We start from the raw sequence: 24,691 nt of genomic DNA, 5'->3' as shown, positions 1-24,691 counted from the left end.
CGTATACACATGTATGTATTTGTGTATATGTGTGTGTGTGTGTGTGTGTGTGTGTGTGTGTGTGTGTGTGTAGTTTTGAAAATAGACCTCTGTATCAATGTACGTACCTGAATGTTGACAGGAAGCCCTAATCCTTGGCTGTCAACCACAGTCACAGTCATGATGGTCTGAATTACCAAGGCAATGAATGTGTTGATTCCGAATACCAAGGCATAGCGTTCCATGCTCAGATTAACCGCAATCTGAAATCTAACATTGAACAAATTTTTTTTTTAAATGTGAGCTTTTAAATACAAAGCAGTGAATGGTATTCCTAAGGTTTTGCTCTGTGAGGAGGCCCAAATTTTTGTTGACAGCTTCTTTCAAAAACTCTTCTATGAAAGTAGTTCAAAGAAATAAAGGCAAATAAAATAGCAAAAGGTATTTTAACACCCCATCAAATATGATACAGTATGCTAAGAATTTAAAACTAGTTAAGCATTTCTAAAACTAAACAAGATATTCCAAGATACTCTGCAACTAGAGAACAGTGAAAGTTATTTGAGATAAATACAGTTTAGCAGTCACTTTTAAAATTAGACATTATCATTTAGGTTACATGGATACAAAAAAAAGAAAAAAATCAGATGTTATCAATAAGTGAAAATAGGTCAATGTGATGAATTTGTCTTTATTAGAGATTTGATCACAGGATTATTGATTGTCTAAATTAGCAGTTCCACACACTAATCCCAGCACTTTGGGAGGTGGAGGCGAGAGGATTGCCTGAGTCCAGGGGTTCGAGACCAGCCTGGACAACTTGGCGAGACCTCGTCTCTACAAATCAGAAAATTAGCAGGGCACGGTGGTATGCACCTGTAGGCCCAGCTACTCAGGAGGCTGAGGCAGGAGGGCTGCTTGAGCCCAGGAATTCAAGATTGCGGTGAGCTGTGATTGCTACTGCACTCCAACCTTTAAATACAAGCCTTTAACATGTAAGTAAATAAAAATGCATTATTTCCATGTAAGAAATTATCAGCTAAGCATAAAAACCTAAGTCCTGCACAGTGAACGTGACAGGTGGTCCACAGGGGATTTGTAATTTCAGGTGTTTCTAAAAATTTTTCACTTGAACAAATGTACTGGATTGATGCTTTTAAAACCTAGATTAAATAAAATGGCAGATTTCCTTTTAGTATTCAAATTATTTTATGTTGGAATCTTGATTTTTTTTTTCTCCCAGGCTGGAGTGCATGGCATGCTAACAGCCACTGCAGCTTCGACCTGCTGGACTCAGGTGATCCTTCTGCCTCAGCCTTCCAAGTAGCTGGAACTACAGGCACGTGCTACCATGCCCTGCTTATTTTTTGATTTATTGTAGAAACCAGGTCTCACCAAGTTGCCCAGGCTGGTCTCGGACCCCTGGGTTCAGGCAATCTTCTTGCCTCGGCCTCCCAAAGTGCTGGGATTACAGACTTGAGCCACCACGCCTGGCCAGAATCTTGATTTAATCTGTACAGATGCCTAGACAGCTTGATAGTGATTTATTGGTTTTGGACAAGACCTGTACATGTGATGGATTCAGATAAAATCACAATTCCAATGGCAGGCTCAGAATGGCATTGAATTCTAAGATTCAATAAATCAGTCCAAATCCAAATATTATTTCCAAGGTACCTGAAATTACATATAATCACACTAAAGTCTTATTGTGAATTCCTACTGTTTCATTTCACTGAGGCATCCACTTAAGTCACTGTGAAGGCATACTACCACACAGAGAACATTGTCTAGGACTAGTAAGTTCCTGAAAAAAATTGTATTTATGTTCTTCTATTGAGCATTTGCACTAAATACAGATGAGCCCCTGGGATGGTCTATAATTTGAAAGATAGAGCTATCTTGAAATTTTATTTGATCATTTATGTAGAATTATGGAATTATGGGATTAGCATTTCCCAGTTTATTCTATAACTTAAAGGAAAGCAGTAGGAACTTTTTCTAAAGCATTTAAAAAAGACATTAGTTTATGCCTGGATAACAATGAAATAATTAAATTAAAAAATTCAATAGCCCAGTGTTCTTTTGTTCATATTGTATTCATTCATTTTTTTCAAGAAATACTAGTCAAGTTCCTACCATAAAACAAGAACTAGAGGAAACACCAGGGGCATAACAGCAAACAAGCTAGATAATGGGGCACTCATGGAGCTTGCACTCCATTAGGAATAATTAATTGGTACTAGATAATCACGTTGATTAATTTTAAATTAAATTTATCAAGAGTCATAGTATAAAAAAGAATCACAGATTATCTTATGTGAATATCTATCACCTAATGATTGAAATAATGAATGGTCAACAACCTTAGAATGTCTTCTAAACCTGAATATTAACCCTTTGCATAAGAAATAAATTTATTCTACCTTGCTAAGTTTATAATTTGCCTAGAAGTTAGTAATAAAAGTTAGATGTGAGTAAACGTACAGAGATTTAATTTGCATATATAAAATTGTATTAGTATGGTGTGTTAGACATGTAAATGATGATTTTATGTTGTGTCAAAGTTCATACTTGTATTTGGTCCAGTTTCTCTTTTTTCTCTACTAAGTACATATCCTGACACCAAAATACTAGGTTTATTCAGTCCTGCCCAGTAATTAAGTTTTAAAATGTAACCAAATTTAATTATGTCCGAAATAATTCTTCTCTTCACCAAACTTACTGATTAGCTGATTGAACTGACAAGTTAGAGAAAGATTATTGTACAGGGAGAAAACTCTAACATACTCTGTGGGAAAACCCTAACAATCAGATTAAGAGTCTCATCTTATGGCCTCTTAGAATCTCAACATTTTCATTATTTCTGTGGCTTAACCCTTTACTTCCTTCATATCTATAATAAATGTAAGAAAACATTCTGAGCATTTCTCAATTCATCAGAACACGTTCTTTTTTTCTAAATATCTCACATCCTGACAGTCAGTCGTTAAATTAATTTTTCAAATTTTCCTATCTGTTTCCTCAATAGAATGACACCAACTTGCCTCATGATATTCAGTAGAAAAGCAGGATGGTTGTGAACTCAATATGTTCTAAAATATTCAAGAATAATATACTTTTACCTTTTAACAATATAAAAGCTATGGTCAGAACAGTAAACATAACTGAAAAATTATTATTTTTTTTTTACCAACTTTCAGGTTCTCCTTCCTCCTAAGTGTAGCCATTGACCATTTAACTAAACTGATGTAGGATTGCTGGCATTCTTTTTCCTAATCAAGAGTTAGATTGCTAAGGGAAAACAAAACATTTAGAATGAATATTGGGGGGAAAGTAGGGATCTGCTTCCTGTTATAGTAAGAAAATAACAGGGTAAGCTAAAAATTATACTTTTCCATAAAGAAAAAACAGGGCCGGGCTCGGAGGCTCAGCCTATAATCTCGCGCTTTGGGAGGCTGAGGTGAGTGGATTGCCTGAGCCCGCAGGTTCGACTTGGCGAGACCGCATCTCTACAATAAATTAAAAACTCAGCTGGGCATGGTAGCGCGTGCCTGTAATTCCGGCTACTCGGAAGGCTGAGGCGTAAGGAACGCTGGAGCCCAGCAGGTCGAGGCTGCGGTGGCCGGGAGCGGCCACTGCACTCCAGTCTGGGCAACAGAGTGAGACTCCAACTCAAAAAAAAAAGAAAAAATAGGAATAGTCAAACTGCTGAAAATAACAACAGAAGACAATGGAATGAAATGTCTTTAAAGTGCTGAAAGAAAAAAAACCCAGTCAACCTAGGATTCTAATTTATCAAAAACATACATCAAAATGGCAGCAAAATATATTTTCAGATGAACAAAATCTGAAATAAATTGTCACCAGAGGTTTTGCACTATGAAAAATGTGAAGTTCTTCAGGCTGAAAGGGATCAACGTAAGATGGAAATTTGGATCTATAGAAAGAAATGAAAAGTACTAGAAATAAGAAACACGAACATGGAAGATTATTTTTCTGTTTTCTTTTTTAAAAAAGATAATTTGCTTTTTAAAGCAAATGTAATAATAATGTATAGTATGGTTTATAACAGATGTAGGAGTGAAATATATAAAACAATAGCACAAAGGACAGGAAGTAAATGAAATTATACTGCTATAAAGCATTTATAAATAAAATAGTATAATTTAAGGTAAACTGATAAGTTAAAAATATAATCTCACTAAAATATAAAACAAAAACTTATAACAAAAAAGGAAATAAAAATGGAATAAAAAGAAAAGCTAATAACTCAAAACAAGACTAGAAAAGAGGAATAACGAATGAATGAACAAATAGAATAAATAGTAAACAAAGTGACAGACTTAAATCCAGATGCTACTTAAGAGTTCATGAGCTTCTTAAATATGTAGGTTAATGTTGTTAACTAAATTTGGGAAGTTTTTTGCCATTATTTGTTCAAATATTTTTCTTTCCCTTTCTCTCTCTCCTCTTCTGAGACTCCCAAAATTCTTATGTTGGCACACTTGACTGTTGTTTACAGGTCTCTGAGGTTTTGTTCGTTTTTCTTCATTGCTCTTTCTTTCTTTTCCTCAGGCTAGATGCTGTCAATGGACCTATATTCACTGATTCTTTCATCTGCCTGCTCCTATCTGATACTGAGATCCTCCTCCAATGAATTTTTTATTTTGGTTATTGCACTTTTCAACTCTAAGACATCTACTGGTGCTTTTCAAAACAACAGATTCTTTATTGACATTATCTATTTAGTAAGGCTTTGTTCTCATACTCTCCTTTAGTTCTTTATATTAGTTTCTTTTTGATCTTGGAACCTATTTAAAATAGCTGTTTTAATATATTTATTCGGTAAGTTGCAGGGATAGTTTCTATGGATTGTTTCTTCTCCTGTATATAGGTCATATTTTTTTTTCTTTGCATGTTTCATACTTTCTGTTGTTGTTGTTGAAAACTGGATATTTAAAATAAATCAATGTGGCAATTTCAGTTCTGAGAATCAGATCCTTCCTCTCCTCACTTCCTGGGATTTACTGTTGTTTGTTTAGCAACTTTTTTGAATGAATTTTGTAAAATCTGCATGTCTTTGTCATATGTGCTGCTGAATTCCCTATTCCAGCAGTCCCAACCTTTTTGGCATCAGGGACTGGTTTCATGGAAGACAATTTTCCCATGAACTGGGGTGGAGGGGATGGTTTCAGGATGATGCAAGTCATTATGTTTATCATGCACTTTACTATTATATTGTAATATATAATGAAATAGTTATTATTATGAAATTATTATTTTGATGTGAATCTGCAAGTAGTTGACTTGCTATGGTCTCTGTGCAGTCAAACCTCATTGCTAATGTTAATTTGTATTTGCAGCCACTCCCCAGAGCTAGCATCACTGCCTCAGCTGCATCTCAGATCATCAGGCATTTGATTCTCATAAGAAGCACACAATCTAGAACCCTCGCATGCACAGTTCACAATAGGGTTCGTGCTCCTATGAAAACCTAACGCCACTGCTGATCTGACAGGAGGTGGAGCTCAGGCAGAAATGTGAGCAATGGGGAGTGGCTGTAAATACAGATGAAGCTTTGCTTGCTCACCCACCATTCACTTCCTGCCGTGCAGTTCCTAACAGGCCACAGACCAGTACCGGCCTGTGACCAGGAGATTGGGGACTCCTGCTCTACCCAGTTGGCTTAGTGGTCAGCTAGTGATTGGACAGAGATCTTCTTAGATGCTTGAAAACAATGTCTTCTATCCTTGCTGAGGGTCTTTATGTACACATTGAGGTGTGCCTTTGACATTCAGCCAGGAAACTTACAACTCTGCCTCATCTTCATTTCCTGCTTTCACAGAACCTCAAGATTAGTCAGAGATGAAAGCATTGGGCCTTTTGAAATGTTTCTTGAGCCTTTGCATAGTCTTGGCTTGCATAAAGCCCTAAGCACAAGCATGGTCTTCTAGATTACCAGGAATATATTTGAAATTTTCCAAGGTCTTTTATGGGCATCTCATTCCCCAGATTTTTTTTTAAAGCTTGTTGGCTAGTCTGCGGTTTGCCCCAATTGTTATCCACTGTTAGATAATTGTCTCTGATTGTTTTTGACAGACATTCATTGGACAAGGCTATTTTCACTAGATTTACAAGTCAGGTCAAATAAAATTAACCTTGTGAGGGTCTTCAAGGGAACTACTAGATAGGCCAGATAATGACAGTTCTCTGGAACTAAGACTTTAAAGGAGTTCCAACTCCTGTTTTCCCTTTCCTGCTTCAAGGGTACTATGGATCTGGGGAGGGCAGTGGAGTGGGCTGGATGGTTGATCCCCAAAAGATATGTCCACATCCTAATTCCTGAAACTTGTAAATATTACCTAGTTTAGGAAGAAGATTTTTATGAATATAATTAAGAATCGTGAGATGATATGCTCATCCTGGATTATCTAGTAGGTTCTAAATCCAATGACAAGCCTCCTTATAAGAGGAAGGTAGAAAACATTTTAGACATGCAGAGAAGAAGGCGATGTGGGCTGGGTGTGATGGCTCACTCCTGTAATGCCAGCATTTGGGAAGGCTGGGGACAGATGATAGCTTGAGCCCAAGAGCTCAAGACCAGCCTGGGCCACACAGTAAGACCTCTTCTCTACAAATAATACAGAAATTAGCCAGCTATGGCGGCATGTGCCTGCAGTCCCAGCTATTTGGGAGGCTGAGATGAGATGATCACTTGAGTTCAGAAAGTAGAGGCTGCAGTGAGCTCTAATCATGCCACTGCGCTCCAGCTTGGACAACAGAGTGAGATGCTGCCTCAAAAAAACAAAACAAAAACAAGATTGGAGTGATGTAGCCACAAGTCAAGGAAGCCAAGAAATGCTGATAGGCACCGGAAGTTGAAAGAGGCGAGAGCGTTCTTCTTTAGAGCCTCCAGAAGGAGTGAAGCCCTGCTAACATCTTGGTTTTGAATATCTGGCCTTTAAACTGTGAAAGAACACATTTCTGTTGTTTTGAACCACTCTGTGGCAATTTTTCTATGGCAGTCCTAGGAAAGTAATATAGGTATATGGAAATAGGGCAAATGTATGGGCTGATAGTGTTGCCCTCCCAAAATATATGTTGAAGTCGTAATTCTCGAAACCTGTAAATATGACCTTATTTGGAAAACGGGTCTTTATAGATATAGTTGAAGATAAGATCATCCTGGGTTAAAGGTAAGCTCTAAATTCAATGGTTGGCATCGTTACAAGAGAAATCCCTTTTACCCACCATAAAATTTGAGTACTACACATATGCATTATGTATTACGTCTGCCTCTACATTGTAATATTTAAGTTTTTTCATACCCCCAAATCCAATTTCTCTACTTGGGGATGATACTGCCCTTGTTAAGTATGTATGACTTAAAATGATAAAATATGACTAAGAGACATTTAAGAAAACCTAAATAAAATTTAAAAAATACTACATTCATGTACTGGAATTTTCAACATTGTTAAAATTTTTATTTTCCCAAATTGATCTGCAGAATCAAAATCATACTAATTAAAATCTCAACAGCCTTTAAAAAAAAGATAGATGCGTTGTTTCTAAAAATGCAAAGGACCTCAATAAGTAAAACAATCTTGAAAAGAATAAAGTTGAAGGATTTACATTGCTTGTAACAATGGACATAAAGATCATGTCGTACTCAAATGGAACAGAATAATTCAAAAATATCTACTTGAATTTTCTCAAAACTTCTCTTAAATTACCATTTAATTCTGACTACTCTACCTATTGTAATTTTATGCAACATATAGTTTCAATCTTTCTAATTCTTATTGTATATTTTTCTGCTTGTTATACTGAAATAGGTCTTATTAAGACCATTAAGGGCTTCTTTCTTAATGTTTTGCATTTTTTTATGTAAAGGTTTTGAATGTTTAACAAAATTCAGTCTAGTGCCCTAAGTTTTTTGTTTCTTAATGTTGTTATAAATAATATTATTTATTTACCTGTAGAAGTCAGAGTCTCACTCTGTCACCCAGGCTAGAGTGCGGTGGCACACTCGCAGCTTACCATAGCCTCGACCTCCTACGCTGAGGCAATCTTTCCACTTCAGCCTCCTGAGTAGTTGGAACTACAGGCACATACGACCACATCTAGCTATTTTTTTTGATTTAATATTATTTTTAAAGGTTTAATTTTTATTGTTTTCTGTTAATATTAAGATTATAATTAGTTTTATATTGGTCACATATAAAATGCTTCACTTATAAAAATATAATACCTTTCCTTAGATTTCTTGGAATTTTCTTTACATATAATCTTGTTATGTGAAATAATGACAGTTTTATTTCTTCCTTTGTAATTCTTCTATATATTGGGGGATAGTGGGTGGGCACCATTGCACTGTCTAGAACCGTAAGTACAATCTGAATATAAGTGTTGGCAGACATCTTTGTCTTTCTTTTCATTGATCTAAAGAACTTTCACAACTTCATCTTGAGTATGACGTTTGCTGTAGCTTTTTGATCAAGTTAAGGAAGTTTCTTTCATTCTGATTTTTTTTCCTTCTTGAATGAGTATTAAATTTTACTATGGGCTTTCTTTGCATCTAATGAAATAATGATAAGAAATGAGATTTCATTAGATATTAGATATAGCTAAAGAAATAATGATTTTTCTCATATACCTTGCTAATGTGATGAGCTATATAAATTGTCTTATGGATGTTAAACTAACCTTGTATTTCTGCAATAAGTCAAACTTGCTATGACACATCATCATTTTTATGTATAATTGCATATGGATTTTTTTTACCTGTGTTCATGAGACAATAACCTGTACTTTCTCTTTGTTGGAATGTTTTGTGGCAGTTTTTAGCAATAAGGTTGTGGTTGCTTCATAAAACAAATTGAGAAGTGTTCCCTGGAGACATTTATATAAGAATAACATTATTTATTTATTTTTTGAGTTGAAGTCTCACTCTGTCACCCAGGCTGGAGTACAGTGGCATGCTCATGGCCACCAAAACCTCGACCTGTTGGGCTCCCGCGATCCTTCTGCCTCACCCTTCCAAGTAGCCGGAACCACAAGTGTGCTAACATCTGGTTAATTAACATCTGGGTTTTTTTAATTTATTGTAGAGATGAGGTCTCACCAAGGTGCCTGGACTGGTCTCAAACCCGCGAGCTCAGACTATCCACTTGCATTGGCCTCCCAAAGTGCTGGGATTATAGGCTGAGCCACCGAGCCTGGCCTGACATTATTTTTTTATTTAAATACTTCAGATAATTTATTTGTGAAGCCAAATGGGCCTGGAGTCTTCTTTGAGGCAAACAATTTTTATTTAAGGATTACATTTCTCTTATTTTCTTTTTTTTTTTGAGTTGGAGTCTTACTCTGTCGCCCAGATTGGAGTGCAGTGGCCACTCTTGGCCTCTACAGCCTCGACCTACTGGACTCCGGCGATCCTTCCGCCTCAGCCTTCCAAGTAGCTGGAACTACAGGCATGCGCTACCACGCCCGGCTAATTTTTGATTTATTGTAGAGATGAGGTCTTGCCAAGTTGCCCAGGCAGGCCTCGAACCCACGGGCTCAGGCAATCCACTCACCTCAGCATCCCAAAGCGCGGGATTACAGGCTGAGCCACCGAGCCCAGCTACATTTCTTTTCTTGTCTTTTTTTGAGTTGAAGTTTCATTCTGCCGCCCAGGCAGGAGTGCAGTGGCATGCTCACAGACACCGCAGCCTCAGCCTGTTGGGCTCAGGCCATCCTTATGCCTCAGCCTTCCAAGGATTACATTTCTTTAGTGGCACTCTTCAAGCTACCTATTTCTTCTTGCCTCCATTTTGCAAAATTATACTTTTTAAAGAATTTGTGTAGTTTGTCTAAAATTTCAGATTTTTTGGCATAAAGTTATTTAAAAAATCTACTATTTTCTCTTAATATTGGAAAGATAAGTAGTCATGTCCCTGTTTCCATCCCTGATATTGAAAGCTTGTATTTTTTTCCTATTTTCTCTATGGGCAGTCTCCCTCTTATTTATTGGTCTTTTCAAATGACTAATTTGACTTTGTTGATTTTTCCTCTTGTATTATTTTCTATTTTATTGACTTTGGGGGGGTCTTATCTTTATCATTTCCTTCTTTGAATTTTATTGTTTTCTTCTAGCTTCTGCAGATGGAAGTAACTTAATGTTGGTTTTTCTTTTTTAAGTAAATATATTTGAGACATATGGTCCACTCTTTGCATGGCTTAACTGCATCCTGTAAGTTTTGGCTGTTCATATTTTTATTATCATTCAGTTCAAGTTATTTTCTAACTTTAACTATAATTTTTTTTGGTTAATAGAAGATTTGTTAAAGCAAGAATACATATAGTCATTATTGCCAGACTTAATATGAGATGTTAAATGTGCGATCCAACTTCTCTTCTCGGATAAGTTTTTCTTTCTTATCCCTGGCAGTTTTGAAACCATAATACCAGAAGAAAAGGGGCCCAATTCCACACAGAGCTCCTAGGAGTGAGTTCTTGGTAGTGGGTCTGAAATTGGGATAGACATTTGCTGATCTTACATAGGTCCAACGAAGCAAGGCAGGATCTTCAATGAGCCCTCAGCGGTTAGGGTCCTTGTGCTGAAGCAGGTACTCTGGTTTAAGCCAGGATCTTATGAACTGCTGGGCATGCACCATCCAAGTTTCCAGAGATATGTCGTATTAGGCCGGATGGAGGGTCAAGGGCAGAGTGACCAGGCACGATGGAATATACTTGGGAAATGACATCTTGGAGCCCAGGCAACTATACTTTTTTAAAACTATGCTCTTTCTTTAATTTCAAAGCATTTGGGGTTTTTTTTTTTTTAGCTACCATTTTGTTAATAATTTTAGCTTAATTATGGTTGTCAGAGTACTTTATTCTATATGATTTCAATTTTTTGAAATTTATTGAGGGTTACTTTTTGACCCAGTTGTCCAAGTCTGGTTTTGGTCTCTGTTCTATGTTCACTTGAAAATAATGTTTATTCTGCAGTTTTGGTTACAGTTCTTGTATGTTCATCATTGGAATTTTATTCAACATATAGTTTCAATCTTCCTAATTCTTATTGTGTATTTTTCTGCTTGTTATTGAGATAAATGTGTTCATATTTGTAACTTTTTTTTTTTTTAGTTGGTGTCTCACTCCCTTGCCCAGGCTCTGCATTCGCTCACAGCCACCCCAGCGTCGAGCTGCTGGTCTCAAGGTGATCCTTCTGCCTCAGCTTTTCCAAGTAGCCAGAACTACAGGCGCACTACCACGCCTGACTAATTATTTGATTTATTGTAGAGATGAGGCCTTGGCAAGTTGCCCAGGTTGATTTCAAACCCGTGGGCTCGGCCTCCCAAAGTGTTGGGATTATAGGCTTGAACCACCGTGCCCGGCCTATATTTGTAACTATTAGTGAGGACTTTTTAATTTCTTATTTAACTTTTGTCAGATTTTGCTTAATATATTTTAAGACTATGTTGTTCACTGCATACACATTTAGAATGACTTTATCTAGTTGTTTGTTAACACCTTTATTATTATAAAATGACTATGAAATTTATCATCATGAAAAGACAAATCACTCTTGTGGTATTGCTTATTAAATCTGACATTAGTATAACTAAACTAGCTTTCCTTTTGTTAGTGTTTGCATAGTATATTTTTTCCTGTTCTTTCACTTTCAACCTTTTAAGCCCTTATTTTTAAGAAATGTGTCTTAAAAGAAACATAACCAGGTTTTGATTTTTAGGATCTGTTCAATTGGCTTTTGTTTTATAATTGGAGCAATTAGGCTTGGCATATTTTAGTGATTTTACTGATATATTTAGTTTAAACTTACCATCTCAGTCAAGGTTTCTATTTTTCCACCCTAATCTATGTTCCTTCTTCTGTTTTTTTGTCTTCTGTTACATTAAATTTAAAAATACTTTTCTTCCTATACTAGCTTGTTAGCAATATTTTATTATTCTTTCAGTGGTTACCATAGAGATTGTAATATATATTTTCGAGCAGAGTCAACTTCAAATTATTATTTTCAATACTTCTTTGACAATATTAAGATTTTGCAACACTTTAAATCTACTACTCTTCTTTCCTTTTGTAATACTACTGTCATAAATTTTAATTCGACATATATATACATATATATATATATATATTTTTTTTTTTTTGAGTTGTAGTATCACTCTGTTACTCTGACTGGAGTACAGTGGTCACTCCTGGCCACTGCAGCCTCGACCTGCTGGACTCTGGCAATCCTTCCAACACAGCCTTCCAAGTAGCTGGAACTACAGGTGTGCGCTACCATGTCCAGCTAATTTTTTAAAATTTTATTGTAGAGATAAGGTCTCGCCAAGTTGCCCAGGCAGGTCTCGAACCCGTGAGCTCAGGCAATCCGCTCACCTCAGCCTCCCAAAGCACTGGGATTACAAGCTGAGCCACCGAGCCCGACTGACATATATTTTTAAAACTAGAAACATTATGACTGTTTCTTAAAAATCAAGATTTGCTTAGATTTACTCACACACTTACTCTCTCAGTGTTCTTTATTTTTCCTGCATGCCAGCAATTCCAATGTGGATGGTTTTCCTTCTGCCTGAAGAACTCCCTTTGTATTTCTTTCAGTGTGAGCCACAGCAATTTTGCTTCATTCTTGTTTATTTTTAAAATGTCTTTATTTTGCCTTAGTTTTTGAAGGCTATTTTTGCTGACTAAAAAACTCTTAGCAGTTCTTTACTTACAGCACTTTAAAATTTTCTTTTAGGTTGGGTGCAGTGGCTCACGCCTGTAATCCCAGCATTTTTTGAGAGGTGGAGGCAAGAGGATTGCCTGAGCCTGGGGGTTTGAGATCAACTTGGGCAACTTGGTGAGATCTCACCTCTACAATAATAACAGCAACAACAACAACAAAATAGCCGAGCATGGGTGCATGCCTGTAGTTCCTTCTGGCTAGTTTGAAGGCTGAAGCAGAAGGATCACCTGAGCCCAGCAGGTTGAAGCTGTGGTGGCCATGAGCATACCACTGCACTCCAACCTAGATGACAGAGTGAGACTCTGACTCAATAAATAAATAAATGAATAAATAAATGCTTTAAAAAATGTTCTTTCATTATTTTCTGGCTTTTATTGTTTTTATTGAAAATTCAGATTTCATTCTTATTAATACTTCTTTGAAAGAAAGGCATATCACCTTCATTTTATAAACAAATACACTAGGAAAAAAACTTTAAGGCCAAAGAGCATGTCAAAGGTTATGTTGCCAATAATGTCAGGTCAGAGAAAATATTTTCAGATTTTTTTTCTGATTAACTTGCTAAATACAATGAAAAACATTGTCACACAAGAAATGAGAAGTGTTCACCAAGCAACATCCACCACCTCCTTAGCTAATTTTTTTCACTTTTTAATTAATCTATACCAAATATTTTATATTTTAAACTACTGTATGCTGTAGCATTGATTACCTTTATATGTAGTTTTGTAGAGCACCTTCACTTCTATAACAGCCCTGAGAACATTTGATAAATTAATTCAGAAAGAAATAGATATACTTTAACTACTCGAGCAGGCAAGGAAAATTGGGAATGAAAACTGAACTTAGCTAAACTTAGTCAAAATTAGATAGAATCATATCTTATTATATTGTTGTTAAATAAGATAAAATCAAAACCTAAAAATACATCTCTGCTTATTAATTGTAAGAACTTTAGTTTTTTTTTCCCAATTAGTAATCTTAATCAAGTCCCAAGAGAAAGTTGTTTAAAATAGGAATATAGTTCCATTGTCTCTTGTAGGAAGGAAGCATTAACTATATTTTGCAAAATGCTATTCAGAGAAACTGGAAGAATAAACAACCATGCTTTGTTGCTTCAGGTTGAGACAGTTAAAGGAAAGGAATAATAAATACTTACACTGCTATGGTTATAAGAAGCATATAACTTGACTTGAAGATCAAAAGGCCAGCATAGCACACCCAAATATTAGTTGTGAAATGCATGAGGAACAGAGACCCTGCATTTGCTGCTGAGAAGATCCCCAAAGCCAACTCTCCTAGGAGATCCCAGTTGACTTTCACGTAGCCCACTGTGAAGGCTGCCATGGCCCCTGAAAAGAAAAGAAGCAATGTGTATTACATCTTGTTAATCCATCTGTAGTAAATAGCACACAATTTTGTTAAAATTCACATTACAGGCCGGGAGCGGTAGCTTATGCCTATAATCCTAACACTTTGGGAGGCCAAGGTGAGAGGACTGCCTGAGCCCATGGGTTCAAGACCAGCCTGGGCAACTTTGTGAGACCTCATCTCTACAATAAATCAAAAAATTAGCCAGGCGTGGTGGCACTTGCCTGTAATTCTAGCTACTTGGAAGGCTGAGGCAGAAGGATCACCTGAGCCCAGCAGGTCAAGGCTGCAGTGGCTGTGAGCATGCCACTGCACTACTGCCTGGGAGACAGAGTGTGACTAACTCAAAAAAAACCCCAAAATCCACATTGCAGAAACACTGAAGCATTTCCAGGTTGTCGTTAAAAAAAGTTCTGACTTGTTACAAACTTTGAATGAAAAAAGTCATTTGATCCAGCTGTACATATCTTTTTCTCTTACAGTTTGAAATAGGCCAACTGAGTTTGGGTTTCCATAAATCACAGACTGAGAAGAACCCACAGAAAGCCATCTTTTCTTTCTTCTTCCCTTTGCAGATGATAAAACTCAGGCTTAGAAACACGATGTCAAATAAAAACAAATCCGGACTTAGATAGGAAAAGTTTTATTTAGAAGAAAGACTATTGTAATAGAAAGAACACTCTGGTCACAGAAATCTGCAAATATCTCAAAATCAAACAGAAAGAAGGCTTTCTTTTATAGGGTAAAGAGGGACAAGCAGAGATAAGCAGAATCTTTGCAGAGGAAGCTGGACTAGCAAGGGGAAATTGTCGGGTGGGGTTTGATAGGAAAGTGTCCCACTGTGGTCAGCCAGTTCCCAGTTGGAACTGATAAGGGGGGCACATTTCACTTTTTTTGTTCTTGCTCAGGGTTGGGGGCAGGCAGGGCTTAGGGGTCTGTAGAAAAGAGGGAAACCTGACTAAAGTGGTCAAGATAAAGCAGAGGGTGAAAAATGGGAAACTGTGAACCCTTGGTCATTGGAGTGAAGTAGCCAAGGTCTTTGGCCTAAAGTTTCCTAATTTGTGGTGTCTGCTCTTTCCTACCATGCCCTTTCTGTGTGCCCTATGATGGATGCTCTAGCAAGGATGGCCTCTCTCTTTTTGCCGTTATCTCTGTTTTCTCTTCCCTCTCTGTAACATCATTTTGAAAAATCTCAATACTTTCAGGTCAGTGAATAATAATTTAAAAATTTCCAGACTGGGCACAGTGACTCAAGCCTCTAATCCCAGCACTTTGGGAGGCCAAGGTGAGAGGATTGCCTGAGACCAGAGGTTTGAGACCAGGCTGGGCAACTTGGTGAGACCTTGTCTCTACAGTAAATCAAAAAACTAGCCGGGTGTAGTGGCACATGCCTGTGGTTCCAGCTACTTGGAAGGCTGAGGCGGAAAGATCGCCTGAGCCCAGCAGGTAGAGGTCGTGGTGGCCATGAGCATGCCACTGCACTCCAGCCTAGGTGACGGTGAGACTCTAACACAAGAAAAAGAATTTTCCTCAAGATCTCTGACAGATACCAAATTTCTTTTCAAAAATTATCTCTGCATTCTTCTGTCTCATTTGTTTATTTGATCATACCTTTCTTTGTTCATTAATTCAACTACCAAGCATTTTTGAACTTCTCTTTGGGACAAAATGGTAGCAAACTTTGCTTTGAAAACAGTAGAGCTTAGTGTGGAAATTAGTTAAATAAGTTAATAGTTTTAATACAATGTGATAAGGATTCTAACCCAAATCTAACCTTAACTCTAACCTAGTGGTTCTCAAACAGGGATGTTTTTGACTTCTAGGGGTTAGATAGTAATATTTGAAGATATTTTTTGTTGTCATGACTGGGTCATCCCGGCATCCTGTGGTCTAGAGGTTAATGATGTTGCTGAACATCCTATAAAGTACAGGACAGCCCCCCACCACAAATAATTACCCAGCTCAAATGTCAGTAGTGCTGAGGATGAGAAACACTGATTCAAACTCTGACCTGATTGACCAAGTGTTTGGAGTTTTCATAACGGGAAACGAGAAGAATATGAGCTCAACAATGGGTCCTGACATGTTCAATAAACAGGTGGGTGTGGAACAACCTGACCTTAAGATAAATATCTTCAAAGTCTCATTTGATGTGAAAGCTTTGTTTTGTCAGGAAAATACATGTGCATTGTCAGGCTAACTTCAAAGACGGCTCTGGCATCTGTCCTTACCTTAGAATATTAACGCCTGCATCAGCCCACCTCTCCCTCCTTGCGCCTCACTCCCTTTGGAAGAGTGTTTGAAATTTCACAAAATGCATTCTGGGAAAGAGGAAGAGTGAAGGGACAAATATCTAAAACTCCTCACATTCCTGTAGCTTCTAAGGCAAGAGGGAATTTTGCCCAAGAAGAAGGCCCAGGAGGAAGGTTGAAGGGTGAATCCAGTAGTTGGAGCTGGAATCCCACAATCCCCCAGAGAACCCAAGCTCCTCTAGATCACCCAGTCTTCCTTCCTTTTTCCTGTCCGACAACACATAATATCAGAAGAATGAAGCACACACTTATCAGACAACTCAAGGGAAAGCAATGAACCCTCAGGTGCGTACACACCCACCAGAAGGGGCTGGCCTTGTCCACCTCCTCACACCTCGCCTATCCCATAAGGCTCTTTGTCTTCTACTACCATTACCAACATAATCAAGGATTGCTACAAATTAAGCGGCATGGTTTTTACTAATGATAGTGGAATGAAAGTATAACATATGTGAAAGGCCAAACAGACAGTTATACAGGATAGTACAACTGGGTTATGGAGAGGAGATAGTTTTAAGAGTCCATTCTGGAGTTAACTGTTGTTCTGGGCAGGCATGGTGGCTCACACCTGAAATCTCAGTACCTTGGAAACAGAAGAAAGAGGATTACCTGAGCCAGAGTGTTCGAGACTAGCCTGGGCAACTTGGCAAGACCTTGTCTCCAGAATAAGTAAAAAAATCACTCAGGTGTGGTGGTGTGTGCCTGTAGTTCCAAGCTACTTGGAAGACTGAAGTGAAAGGGTAGCCTGAGCCCAGCAGGTCGAGGCTGCGTTGGCTGTGAGCATGCTACTGCACTGTAGACTGGGTGGCAGAGTGAGACTCTAATTCAAACAACAACAACAACAAAACTATTGTTCTGGATATGGTATCAGGATATAGTAAAAATAGGGACGCTGAGTGTAGAGAATAGTCTTAAATGAGAAGCAACAAGCTTTGGCAAATTCCCATATATAGAATTAAGGAAAGAGGCAAATATAGGTATTATGTGTCTTGATTGGGAACCCTAAAATGATAGAGTAGCCCCCAAAACAGTACCTTTCAAACCTATTTGAGGCTGGGCATGGTGGCTCATGCCCATAATCCCAGCACTTTGGGAGGCAGAGGCAAGAAGATTGCCTGAGCCCAGGGGTTCAAGACCAGCCTGGGCAACTTGGTAAGACCTCGTTTCTACAATAAATCAAAAAATTAGATGGGCATGGTGGCGCGTGCCTGTGGTTCCAGCTATTTGGAAGGCTGAGGTAGAAGAATCGCCTGAACCTAGGTAGTTGAGGTTGTGGTGGCTGTGAGTGTGCCACTGCATTCCAGCCTGGGCAACAGAGCAAGACTATGGCTCATAAAAACAAACAAAACAAAATAAAACAAAAATACAAAAAACAAACTTATTGACCATAAACTGAAGAAAAAAATATTATATATTGTAATTAGTCTATATATGTGCATGAATAGATTTTTTTTGCAAGACAAAATGTATCCTTAAACACCAACATGCTCCCTATTGTGTTCTGTTCTATTCTATCTTACCCTATCCTATTCTTTGATTTAAAAATGCTGGTCAGCAACCCACTAAATTGAGTTCAAAGTCTATAATATATAAAGGATCAGATAGTAAATATTTTAGGCTTGTGGGTCACATATCCTTCTTTGTTTTTGTTTATTTTTTTAAGATAACCCTTGTCATATATTCTTTTTTTTCTACAACCCCTTTAAAATGTAAAGTTATTAGTGGTTGTGGCCTATGGCTCATAGTGTGTCCACCTTGTATCAACGGTTGTCACAGTTTAAAGACTTGAGTTATTAAAATTTTAGAGAGAGAAAAGAGTTTTGAGAATTCAAGCTTAAACCATCTAACTCTCCATGGCCACACTATATTTTGCCAGCAGGCACTAGTTTGTAGTCTCCTAAAACTACGGATGAGTGAAACTTTCTTTTCCATGTATATTTATGTCAACCTTTTATTATATTAGTTACTTCCTTTAAATTGTGTGACATAACTCTTTTTTTTTTTTCACTACTTGGTATTCAGTTTTGAAATCACCACAAAGGGATTATCCAAGAATACAATTTGAAATTTATATTAATTTATTTTGTGTTCAGGAAATAAAATAATAAAAACAACTGTTTTTTTTTTAAACCAAAGATACTACAATATACAAATACTTCTGGATTCATGTTCCCTTTTGAACCTAAAAGCAATCTTGTGAAATAAGCTAGTAGGTATTGTTCTGGCCTTTTAGGAGAAGTGAACTGCTGGAGTCTTGCTTGATTTGTCCACTTGGTAAATAATAGAACATGGATAAAAAAATTGAGCCCAATGTTTTTCCACTTATTCATTCAGTCTCTTCTTTATAAACAGCAAAACTGTCACTTTAAATAAGTATTTTAGGCTGAGTATGGTGGCTCACACCTGTAATTCCAGCACTTTGGGAGGGCAACACAGGAGGACTACTTGAGCCCAGGAGTTCAAGACCAGCCTGAACAATATAGCAAGACCTCATCTCTAACAACAACAACAACAACAACAACAATTAGCTAAGCATGGTGGTGTGTGTATGTAGTCCCAGTTATTTGGGAGACTGAGATGGAAAGATCACCTGAGCCAAGGAGGTCAAGGTTGCGGCGATCTGTGATCATGCCACTGCACTCCAGGCTGGGTGACAGAGTGAGAACCTGGCTCAAAAATAAATAAATAGGGCAGGCACAATGGTTCATGCCTGTAATCCCAGCACTTTGGGAGGTGGAGGTGAGAGGATTGCCTGAGCCCAGGGGTTCAAGACCAGCCTGGGCAACTTGGCAAGACCTCATCTCTACAATAAATAAAACAAATTAGCCGAGAGTGGTGGTGCATGTCTGTGGTTCCAGCCACTTGGAAGGCAGAGACAGAAGGATCGCCTGAGCCCAGGAGGTTGAGGCTGTGGTGAGTTGTGATTGTGCCACTGCAATCCAGCCGGGGTGACAGAGTGAGACACTGACTCAAATAAAATAAATAAATATAAATTAAATAATACATTAATAAGTAAATAAACTTGTATTACATACTTGTCCTAGCTTATGTCCTATAATACCAGTTCTTACTATCTTACACTTTTCAAGGCTCCTATGGCACTGAAATGGACAGATTAGCATTACTTCCAAACAAGCCTAAGATACCAATAGAGTATCTTGTCTATATAAAGCACATGTTTTCGGCACATTGACTAGATAAAGTTTTGTATACTTACCCCCAAAGGTTGCAAGGGCTTCCACTGCTCCATTATATATTGTAGAACTTTGAGATGGTGCCTTGTAATCCCACAGGATTTGAACATAGTTTAAAACCTGGTTAAAACCTGCTGTGGAAAAAGCCCACCACAGGGACCAGTAAAAAAGATGCTTTGAGGAGTAGCACTCCTTCAGATCTTGGAACCACTGTGCAAAAACTTTGGAAGCCACATTGCTTGGCTTTGGGCTGTTTAACTGGCAGGCATCCAGGTTTTCTGAAATGGGGAGTAATTCTTTGTGGACTGTTTTATGATCCTTGTGAGGTTCCTCTATGACAGCAACCTCTCCTGGTGACTTTTGAGGAACGTCTTTGTTGGGTTTTGCATGAAAAAACATGCTCTTCTTAGGCATTGGCAGAAAAAGTGAGAAAAGGAAGGCCATGGAGACAGAGGCCAAGGATATGACGTTGAGGTAAAAGTATGACAGGTTCACCAGGGATACCAAGAGTTGGGCCAACACAGAGGCCACAGTGTAGGCCACCAGCGTGATACTCCTACAGTAGCCACTCACTCTCTGATAGTGCTCTGGGCTGACCACACTGTATATGTAAGCATAGTAGGCCACCTCAGTGGCAGACACCAAACCGTAGAAGAATTCCAGCACCTGCATGGTTCTTAATCCTTGACCAAATACAAGCAGCAGCCAGGTAATGATGAAGCTAATCCCTTGTAAGATGATGACTGGCTTGTAACGGACATAATCAGTGAGGACAAACACAGGGAGCAGCAGCACCAGGTAAGAATAGGTCCAAATGGGTAAGATGTCTTTTGTGATCTGTGAGACGAAGGGAGAAGAGGGTGAGGACAAAAACACCAGGAAGTGAAAGGTATGTGGGTCTCTGACTCATGCATTCTTGGGATGGCATGTATAAACCCGGGAGACATTGCTTGGTCTATGCCGAATTGGGTCTAATTTCATGCTTTCCATGAATTTCTGACAATATGTTGGAAAGCATTGTGAAACTGAAATTCAAGGCAACAAATTGCAAGAGTGGTTACTATTCATAATGTGTGAATTTATACCTTCCAGTGTAAAGGACAGAGCAGCTATTGCTCTTTGAGTTATCTTTTCTTTTTGAGTTGGGTCTCATTCTGTTGCCCAGGCTGGAGGGACACGTTCATGGCTCACCACAGCCTTGATCTCCTGGGCTCAGGTGATTATTACATTAATTAAATTAATAAATTAATTAATGTATTTTTTAAAAGTTTAAGAAGCTGTTGCATAAGCTGTTGAGACTGGGAAAAGAGGCCATGATGCATAAATTTATCTTTTTATTCTTGAGAGCACTTCCAATCTTATGAGCACAAAACAAAATAGTTTGCTCTTCTTCAAAGTTAGAATCAAAAGGTTAAAACGTATCTTTCAAGCACTGTGCAGTGGCTCATGCCTGAAATCCCAGCACTTTGGGAGGCAGAGGAGAGAGGACTGTCTAAGCTCAAGAGTTCAAGATAAGCCTGGACAAGTTGGTGAGACTTCATCTCTACAATAATTCAAAAAAATTAACTGGGCATGGTGGCACACACCTGTAGTTCTAGCTACTTTGGAAAGCTGAGGCAGAAGGATCACCAGAGCCCAGCAGGTCAAGGCTGTAGTGGCCGTGAGTGTGCCTCTGCACTCTAGCCTAGGTGACAAAAAAAAAAAAGTAACTTTCAGTACTGGAAGAATCTAACCATCTTGACCTTTATATGCAGCAGTATGTTGTGAATGACCAGACCAATGAGATACCATCTGGAAGCAGGACTGGCAGTAGTGGGAATCTGCCTGGGGAAGGGGGAACACACCTCATCAACAAGGGTATCTGCATAATGAACATTTGTATACCTAACCCTGAATTGTACCCCACATCTTTTAAATAAATAAATAAGATACCATCTGGGTGATAAGGAAAATATAGAACAATTGTCCAGTCTGAGAGTGAATGTCAGAAGAAGTAATGCACTTGAATCTACAGCTCATTCCTGTTCTTGGCTTCACTTTGTTGGGCTGCTCTGGAAGAGTCATGAGAAACTAGTTGGTAGTAGCTCTCTTGTTCAAGATATTTCAGCCACAATTTCTCATGACACCAGTTGCTTTAGCCAATTATCTGAGCCCATCAGTAGTAAGTGATTATTTCTGTTTCTGTAAGGGATTGTATAGTGGATAAAGGATTACATAAAGGAGGTGGGGGTAGACTCTTTCAAATCCTTGTTCTCTCTGAATTTTCAGACAACTGAAATAAACCCACTGAGCCTGAGAAGGTCCTTTGTTTTGACCTCATCTGTGCTCTCACTCCTTGAGTTCCCAGGTAGACCATTACACTAGTGTTCGTGAAGTTTGGTAGAACTTTATGCTTGCCCTTTTTGGCTTTTGGGTGTAGACACTAACATGGGATAAGTTGTATTTCAGATCTGCTTTCTGTGACAGTCTCAAGTGCTTGAATCCACTCTAGTGATACCTTCCAGTTAAATGAGTTTGCAGTTAATGGCATTCAAAATTGGCATACTGACTGGGCACGGTGGCTAATGCCTGTAATCCTAGCACTTTGTGAGGTCGAGGTGGGAGGATTGCTTAAACCCAGGAGTTTGAGACCAGCCTGGGCAACATAGCAAGACCTCATCTCTACAAAAAAAAAAAAAAAAAAATTAACTGGGCATGGTGACATGTGCCTGGAGGTTGAGGCTGTGGTGAGTCATGAACATGTTACTTCAGCCTGTGCAACAGAATGAGACCTGACTCAAAAAGAAAAAAAAAAAAAAAGATTGCCATACACTCATGTTTATTGTGAGGAAAAATCGTGAATTGGTTTAAGGAGGAAAGTTTCCTTGGTGTCAGGTGGGAAAATGTGGATGGCAGCTAGGAAAGAGATCAAACAAGATCAAATGGTTATACCACATTGGCTGAGTAACCAACCTGTGAAAGTGAGGTTACTGATTATTTTTTTCCTTGAAGAAAATGAACTGATAACAGTTCCTTGTCTGATCTTGGTATTGCTTAATGGCTTAAAGCAATGGTTCTTAAACTTTAGCATATATCAGATTTGCCTGGAGGGTTTGTTAAAAAAAACAAAACAGACTTTCAGAGTCATTGGTCTGGGGTGGTGTCTGAGAATTTACATTAATAACAAATTCTCAGATGATGTTGATGCGTTGGTCCAGGGATTTCACATTGAAAAGTACTGATTTAGAGGCTTCTTAGGACTAGATTCTATGACTGAAATAAGAGTTTAAAAACTGCCTTACTATTTATAAATAAAGAGGGGTGAATCTTCAGAAGGTTTTTCACATTTTTTTTTTTTTTTGAGTTTGAGTCTCACTCTGTCGCCCAGGCTGGAGTACAGTGGCACGCTCACGGCCACCGCAGCTCTGACCTGCTAAGCTTAGGCAATCCTTCCACCTCATTCTTCCAAGTAGCTGGAACTACAGATGCACACCATCATGCCTGGCTAAATTTTTTGTGATTTATTGTAGAGCCGAGGTCTCACCAAGTTGCCCAGTCTGGTCTTGAATACCCAGCATCCTCTCGCCTCAGTCTCCCAAAGTGCTGAGATTACAAGCTGACCTACCCTGCCCAGCCCACATGTTTTTTTAGCATCTTTATCCCTTCCCTGCCATCCCCTGCAAATCTCATATTATCGTTTAAGACTTACACTCTTTTTTTAAGATTATAAAATATAGTTTATTTAGAAAGTAATTTAGAGAGAAAGAAAGAGCGGATTCACCTCCCTAAGGTAGGGGAGGGGACCAAAGCTAGAAGCATGGCAACAGTCATAGCTCAAAGAGCACATGGCCACACCAGAGTCTAGTAAGGCAATGGCTAAGACTTATACTCTTAAGTGGGAATAGGCTGGGCACAGTGGTTCACATCTATAATCCTAACACTTTGGGAGGTGGATATGAGAGGATTGCCTGAGCTCAGGGTTTTGAGACCAGCCTGAGCAACATGGCAAGACCTCATCTCTACAATAAATCAAAAAATTAGCCAGGTGTGGTAGCGCACGCCTGTAGTTCCAGTTACTAGGAAAACTGATGCGGAAGGATCACCTGAGCCCAGCAGGTCGAGGTTGTGGTGGCTGTGAGCATGCCACTGTACTCCAGCCTGGGTGACAGAGTGAGACTCTGACTCAAAAAAAAAATGGGGATAATTTTATTTTTATGTTAATGATAATATGCAATGAAATTCTGGAGTATTGTTTTTGTACAACTGAAAGATTAAGTAAGGTTGTTTTGCACCCACCCTATTTTTGTTGTAGTTAAAGAGTTTTTGTTTTTTACATGACAAATACATACAAATCATTAAGACCTATTTGTTCACATTAGAGATTGTAAGAAGTGTTAATATTTTGCACCTGCCCAAGGCCTTAGACATAGTTCTAGTTAGAGTTGAATCTAAGAGAAGCATGTTAGTTAACTTACCATGCTGAGGCTCATATTTTTATCTGGTCCTGCCAAATAAGGTATGACAAATGGCTCCGATGGTTTCATCATTGAGAAAAATCCAAATAAGCAGAGAATTATGGTGGGAAAAACCCAGGAGTGGCTTGATGAAGTTTGACAACAGTTCATGGTTGATTAAACTGTCACAGGAAAAACAAAAAAACAAAAAAAGCAAGTAAAATGATTGATTAACAATCCAGTTGATTTTTTCCCCCCTGTAAAACATGCGTTCTTTCCCCCAGGCCCTTTTTGTCCTTCAGTCTTAAGAATGAAAAAAAAAAAAAAAATCATGGTGACAGTAAAAGTATGTCACAGGTCAAAACAGAGGAAGCTGAGTCTTTGCTTTTGGGTTTCTTGATTAAAGAGAAGATTAATAATTATTTGAAAACAGTAGCCGGGCTCGGTGGCTCAGCCTGTAATCCCGCACTTTTGGGAGGCTGAGGTGAGTGGATTGCCTGAGCCCGCGGGTTCGAGACCCGCCTGGGCAGCAAGACCTCATCTCTACAATAAATAAAAAAATCAGCCGGGCGTGGTGGCGCATGCCTGTAAATCTGGCTACTTGGAAGGCTGAGGCGGAAGTATCGCCAGAGCCCAGCAGGTTGAGGCTGGCGG

General features: G+C 38.5%; 1 protein-coding gene and 1 pseudogene across 1 annotated transcript in view; both read right to left on the bottom strand.

Annotated features, from left to right (window-relative positions):
* LOC103276801 (thiamine transporter 2-like) overlaps nt 1-24,208 on the bottom strand; it is a 57,071-nt gene extending 32,863 nt beyond the window's left edge. The window contains 4 exon segments of the mRNA XM_021707087.1: nt 108-249; nt 13,887-14,079; nt 19,628-20,441; nt 24,059-24,208. Coding sequence (XP_021562762.1) covers nt 108-249; nt 13,887-14,079; nt 19,628-20,441; nt 24,059-24,208 — 1,299 coding nt within the window.
* On the bottom strand, nt 10,347-10,733 carry LOC110594590 (annotated as a pseudogene).
* Nucleotides 24,209-24,691: the final 483 nt, after the last annotated feature.

This window comes from Carlito syrichta, unplaced genomic scaffold, assembly GCF_000164805.1.
Source record: "Carlito syrichta isolate Samal-C Ts95f unplaced genomic scaffold, Tarsius_syrichta-2.0.1 Scaffold316380, whole genome shotgun sequence".
Taxonomy (NCBI): domain Eukaryota; kingdom Metazoa; phylum Chordata; class Mammalia; order Primates; family Tarsiidae; genus Carlito; species Carlito syrichta.
The sequence above is the reverse complement of the archived record's forward strand: the minus strand, read 5'-3'. Positions and strand labels throughout refer to the sequence as shown.